The sequence below is a fragment of the Styela clava genome, chromosome 1 (genome assembly GCF_964204865.1).
Source record: "Styela clava chromosome 1, kaStyClav1.hap1.2, whole genome shotgun sequence".
In the NCBI taxonomy this organism is placed as follows: Eukaryota; Metazoa; Chordata; class Ascidiacea; order Stolidobranchia; family Styelidae; genus Styela; species Styela clava.
The window spans coordinates 31,291,445-31,308,502 of NC_135250.1; the positions used below are offsets into that span (position 1 = coordinate 31,291,445).

The window sequence follows — 17,058 nt, forward strand, 5'->3', positions numbered from 1 at the left end:
ACAAAGCTAATGGGAAGGCATAATGACAATTAGATTACTTAATTTACAACTCTTTTTGGAAACACAACTGAAATCTGACAAATAATTCGCAGAACCTCGAAAACGTGGCAATGAGCGGATAATGGGGAATATCTATCAAGGTTATATTCTTGTCACAGCCATTTCACATTTTTGTGTAAATTTCTATATTTCATCAGAGCCATCCTCATAAATGTACATAAGCTACAAATGAACAATTTATTCCAATAAAATGAAACAAAAATTTATACAAAATCAAACTTAAGTACGTTGTTTAATAATTGAAACATTAAATACGATAAATCAAAAACACTAAAAAATTGTAGCCACCGAAATCTGGAGCACGGACAAGAAAAACAGATTTTTAATAAAGGAAATAATAATCCGCTAATTGCTGACTATGTTGATTGGCTTTGGTGTGACTGTAATGGCAGTAGCCATTAGGGCCAGCCTTATGCCACTGCAAATAATGAGTCAGTGTTGGCCCTGCACTTTTATAAAGATCGTGCTAACTTTAATTTGAAAACAATTTTTAAATCTTGTTATAAATTACCGGTATGTATTATTTTTATATTTTAGTTTGCCCATGCGCTACATGCAAGACATCTAAAGTTATTCTAATTATGATTTTGTGCTTAACAAAAAAGTGATAAAGTTTGAAGATGGATTCATTCTCTATAACAAAAGTCAATTTTCAGATACTACTCTAATCTCTGCGGAATCAATTTCAAATACAGCCATGCAATAGTTTGGGCCAATCCCACACTCCGTCAATATTTTAGCAGTGTTTACTGATTTTACACTTAGGGACACAGAAGAAAGAAACATTCAAAATTTGAGTTTAATTAAAAATGTGAATTAAAAAGAAGGAACAAAATTTTGAATGGTACGAATTGGGTTATTATATTTGAATGCTCAATAGTAGGAAATTATCCGCAAAAGTGGTCACTGTGCGATAGTTGACATGACTATGGTTTAAAAAGTAAATTTCAATCCAACTGGATCTGTTTTGGAAAACTCATTTTCTTTGGTTCCAATTTTGCTTATAATGAATCATTAGACCAGTCGAAACTAGATGTAAAGCATAACTATTTTAGAATGCTGACACAGGGAACTGATTTGATACAGTTTTACTAGAAAAAACAAAAAAAGAGATTACTGAGCAGAAACTTCGAATGATAAAGCAATCAGAAATATATGGAATATAAATACTGTTATTAAAAATTTCAACCATTTCCCACCAGAAAATATTTTCGGCTTTGCACAAAAGTACACTGATTAAAAGTCCACAAGTTTTGAGTTTAAATGTTGCGAATGCTCAAATCATTGTCTAAACAGCAATTTGCCATTTGTCAGGACTAGAGTCAAATGTATGCGCATATGAAAACTAGAAATTCCAAAAAAAGGAGAGATTTTCAGCTCTGGTTCATACTTAATGTTATAAGTAGCGAATGCGCAATGACAGCAAAAAAGGCACAAATATATCAAAACAGTCTATATAGATTTTTATACCAATTCAAACATTCTTAATTTCCAGGAGTTCTGAGTTTAAATGTTGGGCAGGCTCGTATTCTTGACTCGACAGCTATCGCAATTTGTTAAAAACTTCGTCGTCTAAATGAAATGAATGACTAGAACTTGTCATCAACTAAACACCGGTGTGACTTAACTCCTAGAACGACTAAATATCAGACCTGGATGACCCATGACCATGACTCGGCTAAAACATGAAAACATTACAGAGCAGAAAATCCAACAATAATACAATAAGAGATACATGGCATATACATAATGCGGTACTCCCACAGTGTGTGTACCAGGTCAGGGCTAAGCCATGATTTTATCCAATTTTCCTTATATTGGTTCTATTACGATTACGTGGACTAGTCAAGTTAGCCCCTGCCCATAGGTTTCAGTCCCTTCACACATATTAATGTAAAGTAAGCGAACAAAATTAGTTACCTTTACCTCCATATTGGTACACACACTTCTGGAGCGCCCAAAATGTTATTAAATCTATCAGTTTTGATAAACTAATCAATCTACTTGAGTAGATTGAGATTCAGGCTCGGTTCAGTGGAATCTATCTAACATCGATTTAAAAGACACACGTATGACAACAACAGACAGACTTTAACAGCAATAATTCACCAAGCATAAGTATTTAATTGAGATCTACTCTTGTGAACATTCATTAAATTTAGCAAAGTAGGCTTGGACAAGCAAAACGCTCTCGTTAATTAATACTACCACTTAGCTAATTAATTGATTAATCAATGATCTCTATGTCACTTCCAGTCTGGAAGGCAGGTTTAAAATGATGTTCTATTCTGAATTTAATTCCAATAGGAAGATCGAATACATTCAAGACTTGGGCGATGTTTAACAAGAGAAGTCAATGTATACAGGGTGTCCATGAAGTATTAAAAGTGGTTAAAATTGCAAAATAAATTCATCGAATCATATAATGTTTCGGCCTTCACCGATGTATTAAATGAAGTAAAAATACTTGAACAATTACTGATTAAAAAACATCAAACCTGGTTAAGATATATTGAGAACTGACTTCATAACAAAATTGGAATTGTAAAGGGACTTTATGGACACCCTGTTTATGGAACATGGAAAAGCAAATGAACCATCGTTTGAATGCTTTTCTACTTTTTTACAGTTTTCGAAAATTAAACGCTGCATATTTGGTCACACTGTCAAATGACCTAAATCAATATGTTTCAAATAAAACTGTTCTCAATAATCCCTGGAACACAAAATTTTGAAAAAGGAATAAAATGTAAATATGAAGAGATAAAAATATTCAATTTCTTTCAACCTTATTTCAGCTAATCACCCCAGTTACAATTCTATAAACTAAAATTTCAACCACACAAAAATACAACGTTCCCATTTCCAGTGTTCCTATTGTCTAAACACATTCCATTATATCCGGGTGGGTTTTTTCAATGGATTCTAATGTCAATTTGATCAATTCTTTAACTTTTTTGTCGAGATCAGGATTTGTCAAAACTTCGCCAAGACATTGAATACCTTCTTCGGCCACTAACATTTCTTGATATTTTTCTCCTGCAAAAATTTAAAATAAAATTGGAATTTTACATTTTTTAAGAAAATTCGGATTACCATATTTATCCTTGAGGAGAGGAAAGTTGATAAAACAACTCAATCAAATGGGCTGCGCTGGGCATTTTCAAATACCTGCACGAATCGAATATTTTTTCGAATGGAATCTCGAATAATTGGGAGATATATAATTATACGTAACATTCCTATTGATTGGGTCCTCCAGACACATAAATTACTAAATACATAGAATCTATCACCCAGACAGAAAGCTGACTGTTCACACACAATAAAAAACATATTTGCACCAATAACTCACATATCTGAGTCATGTCAGAATTGCGGTAAAAAAATCTGGCTTCAATAAAAAAAATTGAAAAATTAGCGACCATTAGCGTATTAAACAAGATGGCTACGATTCAAAATTTTGCTTTGAACCGATTTGAATAATTTACTATTCTATTCGAAATGCCCAGCTCTAACCACGACCTCTCGTCCCGTTACGTGTCCCAGTCAGGCATGGGGTTAATTAGCAAGTGATTTGTTTTAGGTCAGTGGTTGTCAAAGTTTCTAAACCCAAAAATAACTAGCTAACAATGAGTTACAAATAACAGATAGTAAGGCGAAAGTATGTTTTATTCAAAAACATGTTAAAATACGTGGATGGAACGTGAATAAAGAAACAAATATAAAGTTTTTTGATGTAAATATCCAAATTAAGGCAGGCAAGACCAAATCCAACAAAAATTTGTATTTTTAATTAGCTACACGCCCCCTAAAAAATTGTCTAGGCCTACATTGTGGGGCATACCCTGCTGTTTAAGAATCATTGTTTTAGAAGTATAGACTTATAGCGAAAAGAGCCGTTACTGAATACCAGTTACATGAACCAGGGTGGTGAGGAGTCCAGGTATCCTTTCGCACATAAACACAGGATTCGAACCTGTGAATCCAAGCAGGGTAATAAAAGGTGCGACGGCACCTAACACTTAGCACAACGTGCCTTACGCCGAGCTCAAAGTAAGGTCACTTGTACACACTCATAAACAAAGAAGACTGATTTCTGAGCAAAGTCACAGACAGCAATTGGACCAACATTTTGTGTGAAAGATAGTGTGTATGTTACAAGTTTGCTCAAGAACAGTTCAGAACCATACACAGAAAGTAGTTGCAAGAAATCCCTGACACCAACATTCATAATTCATTTCAACAGTTGTTCCCAACCTCTTAAGGATTTTGGTCCCCTTACGAAGGCTTTCAAGCACTCATGCTATTTTTAAATACCATTAGGTTCAAACAATTCACACAAAAAAAAAGTGGAAACACCCTAAGAAACCGTATCAAGCAATGAAACTAGGAAGAACAGGAAGTTTCGCGCTCAGCATTATGGCCCCCCACTGGATGCTCTGTGGCCCCCTTGGTGGCCCACAGGCCCCTAGTTAGGAGCCGCTCTAATACAATGGAGTTACTCCCCTATATGAGTAAAATTTTGTGAAAACACTGAGTGTGAGTAGAAAATAAAACACTCACCGTTTTTAAGACAGACGTGACGTATCGCCCAAGCCGCCCACAGTTGCATAGCAGGAGTGTCGTGTCTTCTCAACAACGGAAAGAAGGGTTTGAACGTTCTATATGCAACCATTTCTCCATCGGGAGGTTTCCATGACAACACGCAGTTGTACTAAAAGTAAAAATTGTGTTATGCTTTCAGTCAAACTTCCAAGGTCAAGGTCGGTTAGTCTACTCATCAATTAAACGATCACATTCATGGCAAACTAGTGGATTGTGCGATAAGATTTCTCCCCTAACTACACGAATGCTTAAGTCAGAATCTACAACATACTAAAAGTAATATCAACTGGAGCCAAATGGGATTAAAGCTATTAATATGTTGGCCAAACTGAATAGTCCTGGGTCCCCACATTTAACTCAATCTTACTGGCTTTTCAACTTACCAGGTCAGACAGTAATTCCCCCCTCAGTTTTTCTACATTTGTTAACGCAATCCAATCTTCCGCTCCAAGTATCGCTAGATGAGAGATGATGCCGGCGGCAAAGTAGCTCACCTAAACGAAATTTGGACAGTTTGAGAGGATTATGAGTGTTAAATTGATAAATACCAAAATTGGATAGTTTGAGGGAGTTATGAGTGCAGCATATATGTATGTGAATTGACACTCATGGCAAAGTTTAAATATGCGCCTTCTTGATAGTTGGTTGAAAATTTTTTTTAATGATTATTTTTGAAATGAGATCATTTTATGTTGATATGAAGTTCGAGTTTCATTTGTTCCCAATTTTATATTAGTTTATTAAACATTTTTTCACAGTTTTTTTGCGCCCCTCTTCAATCGATGCCCATGGCACGAGCAATGGATGCAATATCCTCAATACACCACTGTACGAGAGTCAAAATTTGCGCATACCGGCAGTTTCTAATTGGTCCGTCTTTATTCGCTCGACAATAAAAGACATTGTGATTGGTGAATTAGGGGAATGTGAAAGGGTAAAAAGGAAATACACAACTCAAAAAGAGTCGACACTGTGAACCAAACGAGTGTATCAGATGAGAAAATTCGTTGACTGAATAAATATCACTAGCATTGCATGCTTATGCAAACTGAAATCAAAGGACACTCTGATTCTTAGAAACCCATATGGTTTAGAACAGCGGTTCCCAACTGAGGGACACAGAGCCGTTGAAGAGGGGCCACAATGCTGGGCGCAAAAATCATTCTACTTTTCACTTCACCAAAAAACTCCATGTTCTTCCTAGTTTCATTGCTTGACAAGGTTATTTCACAGGGTGTTTTTCCTTGGTTGAGCATGAATTGATTGAACAAAATGAAATTTGGAATATACTGAGCGAAATAACACTCTAAATACCACTGGAATGATAAACAGAGGGCCATGAGCTCTATAAGCCCATGAAAGGGGCCACGAGACATAAAACGTTGGGAACTGGTTTAGTAGTAATTTCCAGTTTATCACATCTAACGAACGAAAGACCTGAGATTTACCTCAATGTGTTTTGAATGCAGAAGTTTTTGAATCGATTCGATTAATTGTATGTCATGCTTTAGTAGATGGCAGCGTAGAGACGGTACCTCAGCAAGATTATTCTGCAAAACAAAAAGGCTGAGCTCTCAAGTTTGCTGAAAAAATCAGCAGATAATCGTGATCGACTAAAACCTTACTATATGCGGTAGCGACTTCTTCCATTTTGGGAGAAATTTGTTATTGATCGGTCCACTATTAGCTGAGAAAAGCAATTTTTACAATGAAATTGTAGTCAAATTTCAAGTAAAATAAAATTTCTAATATTTAATTCAAAATAGAAAATAAGATGAGCAAACCACAGACTGTCGCCCAATACCAGTTTGGATCAGACATGGGAATAGGTAAAATGCTTCAAATGTACACAAACTTTGATTAAGAGGGTAACATTGACAGCCAGCAGATATGCCAAACCTCCTAACGGTTCCATTACATTTGAACCCACGTACATTTGAACCCATGACAATTGCACCTGTATGCTATTGCACCTATGGAATTTTTTTCGTTTCACGGATAGTTAAACCGATACTAACCCTAACCCATGGGTTTTAGCACCCGCATATAGATTGAACCCGTGGATAGATGCATGAGTTCAAATGTACATGGGTTCAAATGTACGGTCACCGTTCCTAACACATCATCAAATTCTCTTAATTTTTTTTCATCTATTCAAACCACTTCGTATTTCTCCACTATGATTACCAATTTAAAGACTCTAAACCAGGGGTTGGCAAGGCTTTTAGACCAGTGGCCAAAAAATTTACCTACTTACACTGACGATCCATGTAAGTGTGACGTAAAAAGTTACATTTTATGAACAATATTCATAAAAACAAAAGTTGAAAATAATAGGCCTCGTGCCGAAACTAAATTGTATCACAATCTCAACAAATTCCTTGAGCTGTTTTTTAGCTGAAACATTAAAATTTGGTTTTAGTTTGTGGCAGCATCAGGCGGGCCAGATTGATTTACCCAACAGGCTGGCCTGTGAGCCCCAGTTGACCATGTCAGCTTTATACGGTAATCAGAGATTAAATGCAAGTGTTAATAATGCTCGCCCAAATATGTTGAACTCAAAAGCTAGAACTCACCAGAAGTCCAAGAACTTTAGTTTGAAGACAAGGATTGTCATCATTCACCTAAGATAATGAAAAAAAGAGATTTGCTTAAAACGTGGTCATAGGCACTCACTCAGGAGGAGTAAAGGAGACCCATCGTAAAATTATCTTAGACTGCTAAAATGGAAAAAGCTAATGAACCTGAATTGAATTAGGTGGGGCAATGCATGCACTCATTCGAAATTACTCGAAAAAAATTTAGACAAAAAGCTCATCATTGCCCACAAAATATTCCAATCTACTGTATTTTGACTATACATCTGCTTTTCTAAAGCATTCTATAGATGGAGCATTGGAATCGCCTTCGCAAGTTGCAATCTCAAGCTCTCCACCTCACCCATAAAGTTTCCGATCGACACAAATCATAACGGTTCTTAACAGACCTTTATGTACTGGGAAAGGTCTAATTTCACTTTACTTTTGAAAAATAAAACTAGGGCTTATTTTTTGGGGGATATCTTTATTTTCTATTTATCAAAAACAAAATTACAAAGTAGAGAATTAAGAGATTTTCAAATACACAAAATATGGAAACCGACATCGATTTACTTATAAATAACACGTTTATATTTAGGTTAGGTCAATAGGTACCGTAGGTGTTATTATCTTCAGACTAGGTGCTCTTTTCTGGAAAACACAGTAGCAGTGTAGCAGCAAGGCCTTGTACAAAGTCTTGTTCAGAGTAAAACGCACATAAAAAATCAATTGGAAACTCACACTTAAAATTTGAACAAAGAGACTAAGCCCGTCATTGTCAATAAAATTTTGGCAAGTTGACGGACTTTCGTCCGTGAGATTCCACAGAGCACTGAGTGTGAATTTCAACGTCAAATCAAGATGAGCGGCGTTAAGTTTCTTTTCCACAATTCGGAGTAAAACCTGTTAAACAAAAAGTGGTCTGATTACATAGTGGGTGATCACTAAAAAGGTTGAAAAGAATTTCACGGAATGTCATATCAAGGTGTGCCCATGAATTATGAAATCCTAACTGTGCTCTATTGATATCTTGGCACAATATATAGCATGATTATTATTAAAAAAATTATTGTACTTTAAAGTCTTCAAAGCAGTGGTCCCCCAACGGGGGGGCGCCCTCCACTAGGGGGCCGTAGACAATTTTTTTGAGGGGGGGGGTGATGCTAATTAAAAATGAAAATATTTGCTATATTTGAACTTGCCCGGCTCATTTTAGATATTCGTATTTCTTTGTTGTTTAGTGACACTTTTTTTGAATAAAACATACTTTCGACCTACTATCTGTTATTTGTAGCTTATTGTTTGCTAGTTATTTTTGAGGTCGGAGCAAGACTTGACAGATTATAAAAAGGAAGAACGGCTTAAAAGGTTTGAGAACCACTGCTTCCAGAAATCAGAGGCGTACTCAGGTTTTCATTAAGAGTGGAGTCAGGAATTAAAGTCAATATAGCAAAAAAATGACAACAATCCATAACAAATGAACAAAGGTATACCAGTGATTTCAATTCTACAAGGTATCCATGAAGTCTTTTTGAAATTGCAAAGAAAATTTATGAATACCATATATTGTTTTGGCCTTCACAGATGTATTATTTGAAGTGAAAACACTTGAAAAATTACTGATTAAAAAACAACAAACCTGGTTACGATATATTGAGAACTGACTTCAAAACAAAATTGGAAATTGTGAAGGGGCTTCATGGTATAATAATCCTAATCTTAATAATTCTAGTTTTCTCAAAATTACTGCTATGGAATTCTTAGAACTTCATTGAAAAGTTTTATTTTCCACATCCAATCCTACCTTCATGTATTTACTGCATCCCAGAATAGCCGTTTGTTCTGTAGATATTTTGGCGGCAAGAATCGAAATGATGGCGACAGACATCCGATGCATGGCACTGTCCTCATTGGTGCAGAGACATTGCATTACTAGTTGGGCTGTTTTGAAGTAATCAAAAGTCTGAAAAAAGAAAATATATATATATATACAGAATTTGAAAAGTAATTTTAATGTGTTTTATATCTTCTCTGATCTGTGTATAAGTCACTACCAAAACAAAAGTAGCTTTTATGATATAGAGCAGGGGTGGGCCCAGTTTTTGGGCCAGGGGCCAAAGATTTTGCCCAACCAGACTGGCGGTCCATATAAGTGTGACATAAAAAGTTACATTTTACGAAAAATATTTACAGTGTTGAAAAATCCAAAGTGAATACCTATGAGCCTCGTGCCAAAACTACATATAATTGCAAAAACTCAACAAATTCCTTGAGCTAGGTTTTAGTTGGGTTGTGACATCATCTAGCGGGCCAGATGGAATTAGTCAGTGGGCCGTAGATTGCCCATGTCCGATATAGAGCTATTGGACTTCCTCTGCTCAGCCTTTCTTGTCCTATTTCATATATCCCTGCGTAAGTTTTTGCCATAGAGGTCTGGCTGAAAGTATGATATGAAAGTCAGTGACGTAGCCAGAAATATTCAAAAAGGGGGGATTGCGAAATTTATAATTGCCGAGTTAGACGGTAGCTAGCAGGTGCAGTCAGAGGCCAGAAGGCATGGGTTACATTTTAAAATGGGGAATTACCACCCCAACCCACTTGGCTACACCCCATCTGAGAACATCAAGTCAGTTCTTATCTTAAATCTTACCACTTCCTTCAATATCTTGTCGCTACACAGCGTCATCAAACAATTCTTCTGCAATTGTTGTCGATCTTGGAACCTTTCCATTGTTGCCAGAGTTTCCTTCACAACCTGGGTTATATTTGAATAAAATTTATGATCTTTGGTTAAGAAAAATTTCTTTTTTATTTTACATCCTATTTTTATATCTTAGGGTGAGATGAGTCTCCTTTACATCTGAGTGAGTGCCCGTAACTTTGCTCAGAGATGAGTCTTCTTTACTTCTGAGTGAGTGCCCATAACTTTGCTCAAAGATAAGCCTCCTACACCTCTGAGTGAGTGCATGTATCTTTGCTCAGAGATGAGTCTCCTTTACTTCTGACTGAGTGCCACAACTTTGCCCAGTGATGAGTTTCCTTTACTTCTGAGTGAGTGCCACAACTTTGCTCAGAGATGAGTTTCCTTTACTTCCGAGTGAGTGCCATAACTTTGCTCAGAGATGAGTCTACTTCACATCTGAGCGAGTGCCCGTAACTTTGCTCAGAGATGAGTCTCCTTTACTTCTGACTGAGTGCCACAACTTTGCCCAGTGATGAGTTTCCTTTACTTCTGAGTGAGTGCCACAACTTTGCTCAGAGATGAGTTTCCTTTACTTCCGAGTGAGTGCCATAACTTTGCTCAGAGATGAGTCTACTTCACATCTGATTGAGTGCCCGTAACTTTGCTCAGAGATGAGTCTCCTTTACTTCTGAGTGAGTGCCACAACTTTGCCCAGTGATGAGTTTCCTTTACTTCTGAGTGAGTGCCACAACTTTGCTCAGAGATGAGTTTCCTTTACTTCCGAGTGAGTGCCATAACTTTGCTCAGAGATGAGTCTACTTCACATTTGAGCGAGTGCCCGTAACTTTGCTCAGAGATGAGTCTCCTTTACTTCTGAGTGAGTGCCCGTAACTTTGCTCAGAGATGAGTCTCCTTTACTTCCGAGTGAGTGCTTGTATCTTTGCTCAGAGATGAGTCTCCTTTACTTCTGACTGAGTGCCCGTAACTTTGCTCAGTGATGAGTTTCCTTTACCTCTGAGTGAGTGCCACAACTTTGCTCAGAGATGAGTCTCCTTAATTTCTGAGTAAGATCAAACTCTCCTAAAATATAATAAATAAACAACTTACCTCAGAAAGCATGTTAGCAGGTATAGTTGACCCTGTTTCCCTGTTAGTCAAATTATAAACGCAAGCTGTCGCAGCGAGTTGTACGGAATACGAAATATCAACATCCGCTCGATGATTTCGCATACAGAGCAAGACAAGCTAAACAAAATTAAACATGCATTAATTTTCTGCTCAAAACAATGCTCAAGGAATTGTGATTGAAGGATGTTTAGAAGAATCCGAAATCTAGAATTTTCTGCTCGTCTTGTTGCACACTTACAGTAAGAGGTACTCCCAAAGTATGTGAACCAAGATGGCAGACACCGGTACGTAGTATGTGTACCAGGTAAGAGTTAAAGGATATGTGGTTGGAATATAAATATACCTTATTGGGTACTCCCGAAGTCTGTGAACCAAGATGGCGGAAACCGAAACGCAGTATGTGTACCAGGTTAGGGTTAGGCCATAACTTTATTCCAATTTTCATTATTTTAGTTATATTACGAGTTTCGGACCGTCTGTGTTAGCCAAGTGAATATACCCCCTTGCCCATAGGTTTCAGTCCGATGGTTTCAGTTGATGTGAAGTAGGTGAACAAAATTAGTTACCTCCATATTAGTACACATACTTCTGGAGTGCCCAAAAATAAAAAGACTATGACAGAAAAAATGGCATTTCAAGAGAGATGCCACATGAGGGAGATTGGTAACAAACCTAAAACTGGTTATAGATCAGCCAAATTGAAAAACGAATTTCTCACCTCTAATTGTTCCTTGTTATATTGAGGTGCGAGTTGGGTTTGGTTAAACAGCGAGAACAAAGCTTCCTTCGCAAAGTATGGCCGTCGATAATATCTCGTCAATGACTCCATGATTTGTGCTTCTGTGTGGTCACCGGTTACCTGAATGCAAAAATGGGAAATTTGAAAAAAGGTATTTTATCTTACGGAAATTTTCTCAAAGCTATATTTCCTCGATCACTTAAAAGTAGAAGAGATCTCAGAGGGCACTCGCTCACAAGTAAAGAAGATTCATCTCTGAATAAAGTTTTGTGCAATCACTCAGAAGTAAAGAAGGCTTATTTCCAAGTAAAATTACCGGCACTCACTCAGAAATATGAGACTCATTTTTGAGTGAAATTATGGGTACTCACTCAGAAGTAGAACAGACTCAATCTCTGAGTAAAACTATTGGCACACACTCAGAGATAAAAAAAACTCATCTCTGAACATAGTTACGGGCGCCCACTCCAAAGCAGAGAAGTTTTGTGTCATCACTCAGCAAAATTGTTATTCCATTTTGGGATATCGTTGAAGAGACAGAGTAAGCAAAGCTGAAATCCAAACTATGACCCACCTTCAGATGGAGTTTATGGTGATCGGTCTTGGGATTCACGAAACAGGGAAGTCCGTCCAACCCAGTATGAAGAAGTCCCAGAAACGTAAGCTGAGGGTGGTTGACGTAGAAATTTAAGAATTCAACTTCTTCTATTCCTTCCCTGGAAAAGAGCATGATCATTTTATATTTTGATTATTACATAAGTAAGCTTAGGAAGGGAGTAGCCACCAACTAAATAAACCAAGAAGTGTGTGTACCAATATGGAGGTAACTAATTTTCTTCGCCTACTTTACATCAAGTTGTGTAAAGGGACTGAAACCTATGGACAGGGTTATATTCACTCGGCTAACACAGACCCCGAATTCGTGATAGAACTAAAATAGGGTAAAGCGGACTAAAATTATGCTCTAACCTGGTACAAATACACTACGGAAGTACCCTAAACTCTTACCTTCCAGAGATATCCAAAGATGTCAGCTTAGGCAGGGGGTAGCCACCGACCATTACCATACTAACAGCCACGTTGATACTGCTGAGCGTACCAGGAGTTCGACACGTCGACTTGCTCTCCGTGGAAATATCCAGGTGCTGGAGTTCGGTCATTTTACAGAAAACGTCAAAAAGGCTGAAAATTAATACAAAAAGTTTTTGATATATTTTTTTGCAATGTTTTATATGCTCTTCTGAAGTCGGCTTCACACAAGTGATACCAAGTGATTGTAAAATGCTGTCTGAAGAAGTCTGACCTTGGTCAGACGAAACGTTACAGAAATACATTTGTGTTAGTGTGCAGCAAGACTCTTGAACTGAATAGTCATTTTCACTCTTGCTACAGCATCCTTGCATTTTACGAATACGGATCCGCAAAGGCATAGATCAAGTAAGGGTAGTTAGTTTCACGTAACTCCAACTGTTGATTACTCATGAGGGAAGCTACCATTTTAACCAAGCACCTAAATCATTTCGTTTTCGCATTGTCAATAATCGGTCGCCCTGGGTGAGGTGGAGTGCATTGAGTCTGAAATCTTTACCTCAATGCATTCAGGGCAAAGACTCAAATTTTTTTTTTAATTATTCAGTAATAGTTTTATTTATTGATAATTTTGAAGAAAAAAAAAGTTTACTAAATAATTTATTAGAAATTAGGGCGAAACCACTAAACCAATACGCCAGCTGCTGTAGTGACAAAAAAAATATAAAAAATCCGTAAATCTGGCTTTATGACAGGGGCCCAGAGATGACTGAAACCAAATACATTCCTAAATAATGGTAACGAATATGAACAATTGATTATAATATATTATAAATTGTGTTCGCAACATAAATAATTGTATAGCACAGGAAATTAATTTGCAGAGAAGTTGGTATAATCACTTTGCGTCTTTGGAAAAAGTAATTCAAGTATCGCCAGTAATTTTCATGATACAACTTCATGTTCGGAAATGAGAAACTATTGATAAACTGATTCAGAATATATTCAATATTCTGAAATATTATTGATAATGTATTCGGAATAGTAGAATAATCAGTTTTTACCATCTCTATTCCCCACTTTCCATGGTATTGAGTCTGTCATTTTCTGTATTATTTTAGAAAAAATTTACAATAACGAATTTATTTGTTTTTTACCAGATCTGGTGGTCAGCACAGGTCGGCCCAGAAGTATGTGTACCAATATGGAGGTAACTAATTTTGTTCGTCTACATTTAATAAGGTTGTGTAATAGCTAATAGGACTGAAACCTATTGGCAGGAATGGCTAGCACAGTCTCTGAAGTCGTAACATAACTAAAATCAGGAAAATCAAAATAAAATTATGACCTAAACCTAACCTGGTACAAATACTACGAGAGTACCGGCAACTCAAGACATCTAAATTATAATATTCTATTCCTAACTAGTACGAACCTTTCCTTGGGCATGTTGAGTTTGTCCAGATTGCTCATGTTCAGGAACCGTAGTTTGGGAGCATGCATGTCACCGAGGTATAGAATAGAACGAACGTACGTCTTCGAGATGTCGAGACTTTGGAGATGTTTCATGCACTAAAATGATAGAGTAAATGCTCGTTATTGTTGCCTAGGCATAAGTAAGGAAGTAGGGCATGTTTAAAAAATCTGGATACCATTTTATGTCTGTTATGGGATTAGTTAGCCAGTTATTTGTTTTCAGAAGCGTGGATTTGATAATGATTAGTCAGCGATTACTTAACCCCCCTATGGCAGCATCCGGGCAGGAGTCCGAAACAATCCACGCATGGGATTCGAACTTGTCAACCCACACAGGATAATCAGAGGTGCGATGGAAAATGTATAACTAACGCTTAGAATATTGCGCCACACCGCCGAGCTGAATACATGAAAAGATTGTACAAAAAAATCTTTACTTACGGCAATCACAGTGTTAAGATCAGTATCTGTAAAATTTGTGTAACTGACGTTTAGATGTCGGATATTCGTGAGAACGCTCAACTTTTTAAATTGGCTGACCTGAAATAAAATTATATTCAACTCAATATTAATTCAACTGATGAATGAAACCTTATACCGAATAAGGTGTAATTTGAAGATGTTACTTAGAACGTAGATTCTCAAAGTGCTTCATCAGAAGCCCAAGAGCTCTGTAAGAGAAACCTAGGGGCTCCGCGAGTTATTCGTTTACTTATTAAAATACTGACTTGGCTAAATTTGTAGCTGTCCAAAGTAGTAATAACAACATTTTGAAAATTTGACAAGCAGCAAATAAATCCGAGTTGAATGAAATGATTTTCGATTTACTCAGGAACATCAATCCATAAGTGACAAATAATAGTCAACTATTTCATGGCTTCATAATACCAAGAGTTTGAGAACCCCTGACTTAAAAGTTACACCAGCGAGGCTATTCACTTTCCTAATATGTTTATGCGATATAATCTGACTCAGAGACAACCTTTGTCTAAAAACAGTAGGACTTGACTTGTGACTGAACATGGAACTCAAACTGAGCAAAAGAAACACAGATGACCCAGGACTTGAAATAACTCGCCTCATGGGGTCTAATAACAACAGTGTCCTTCGCCTCAAACTGATACAAAAATAGAATAGGGAAGCGGCTCAAAATGTGCGAAAATTAGTAGAACTGTGTTGAACAAATTTTACATATTGTATTTTAAATGCTGTGAATATGAATTAATAAATTCATTTTATCATTTTATGTCGTTTACTTTCTATTAAGAAGTGTCTACCCCTATTGTTACTTCTAACAAAATTGAGTTTTATTTAAAAGCAGCATTTTTTTCGTGTAGGTGCCGCGTGAGTTTTTTCCATGATAATTCGGCGCCGCACAGACAAAAAGTTTGGGAACAGCTTGAATAAGGATTTTTGTGTTCGTAAATGCTTGGGGAGAATTGATAAGGCCGCTAATTATTTATGTAAATAACAGCTTCTGATCTAAATTAATACCAGTCCAAATTGGCATAGCTTGCTAATTTTTTCGTTACATATGCATGGGCTTGAATGGCACATGTCGGCAAGTCAGATATCAGGAAAGTTTGGAGATCAAAGAAAAGCTTAAGAAAACTACTTACAGTAACATAAATAGCAAGAGGCATTAGGTCTTCCTTTTCAGATGGAATTCCAGACACGTTTAACGACATCAATTTTTCTTTTGTTGCGGAATTTAAGCCGGAGACAATATCGCCGACAGTTATTCGCACTCTATCGCCCTCGTGCTCGTACGGACTGTTTTCTCGAACTTGATTGATGTCCGCAGCGTTCAGTTCATGTAAGACGTGGTTATTTAAAAGTTGTTTTAATCCGTTAGCTTGAATATGTCCAGCCTTTTTGAGGTACATACGTTGTATTCGGAACTTTTCGTTGTCTGCAAAAAACACTGCCGCGGAGTCGTTCAAACGCCCCTTTTTACAGACAGATTTTAGTAGTTCCTCGGACATCGGATTTGGAATAAAAATTTCTGGTTCTTGACATGATGAAATTTTTTTCGTTCCGCATGGCGGGTCATGGCAACATTTCATTTCAAGGGACGCAATATTTTCTAACATTTTAAAATTCGATTCGGTTTTAATTCCGCAAAAATCGCCTTTTTCTTGCGAATCTTCTGACGGTAAACATGGTGTTTCACACTCCATAGGCCCATCACTAGAGGGAGTAAGGGTATCTGTCATTACCGAACCACTAACACCGCGATCTGGAGATGGGGAGTTGCTCCGAGCAATTTTTGGGGGGTATTTCTGAATGTATACATCGATTTTGTCAGCAATAGCATTAATACAAGCCTGCTGTAATGTAGGCTCTATCTCAAAGTCACCAGCCATATTGGAAATCTAGGAATAGAAAAAGATTCATTAATAACTGATCTGGAATGCTATTGGTAACAACTTTTGGTCTAGTATAGTTTAGTACCACAAGTACTTCCAGTGGCCGTAGCACAACGATTTTTGCATATGTCATTCCTAACCCTCACCTGACTATGCCATCCAAAAATTATGTCACTATGGCCCAGTCTAGATTTCATGGCCTTTTCGAACGAGAAATTGGGCGTGCAATCAGAAATTCCCGCGTGCAAATAAGAATTTCTGGCGTGCAATTATAGCTCACGGCGTGCAAAACAACTGCGCCCGCTAAACTGATTTCGAACTAAGATACCTCTCACTACATCCGCGTAAAAATAAGTTGGATCATTGCAAAAATGGACGTTTGACCTT

General features: G+C 37.1%; 1 protein-coding gene across 1 annotated transcript; it reads right to left on the minus strand.

Annotated features, from left to right (window-relative positions):
* Nucleotides 1–223: 223 nt before the first annotated feature.
* LOC120334731 (protein zyg-11 homolog) lies at nucleotides 224–16,698 on the minus strand. Its single transcript, XM_078113423.1, has 15 exons — nucleotides 15,922–16,698; nucleotides 14,744–14,842; nucleotides 14,262–14,398; nucleotides 12,806–12,979; nucleotides 12,372–12,513; nucleotides 11,777–11,917; nucleotides 11,038–11,175; nucleotides 9,898–10,002; nucleotides 9,052–9,210; nucleotides 7,989–8,150; nucleotides 7,245–7,292; nucleotides 6,117–6,218; nucleotides 5,052–5,162; nucleotides 4,627–4,777; nucleotides 224–3,099 (listed from the first exon to the last, which is right to left on the minus strand). Exons 1-15 carry the CDS (start codon nucleotides 16,666–16,668, stop codon nucleotides 2,942–2,944), a joined length of 2,574 nt encoding a protein of 857 aa, XP_077969549.1. The 5' UTR covers nucleotides 16,669–16,698; the 3' UTR covers nucleotides 224–2,941.
* Nucleotides 16,699–17,058: the final 360 nt, after the last annotated feature.

What these genes read in the sequence shown, in the direction of transcription:
- LOC120334731 (XM_078113423.1), bottom strand. Translation starts at nt 16,668, where the DNA reads ATGGCTGGTGACTTTGAGATAGAGCCTACATTACAGCAGGCTTGTATT. An exon ending in ACCATAAACTCCATCTGAAG is followed by an intron (nt 11,918 to 12,371) that starts GTGGGTCATAGT and finishes TTTTGCATTCAG; the next exon opens with GTAACCGGTGACCACACAGA. An exon ending in TGCATTCAAAACACATTGAG is followed by an intron (nt 5,163 to 6,116) that starts GTAAATCTCAGG and finishes AATTTCGTTTAG; the next exon opens with GTGAGCTACTTTGCCGCCGG.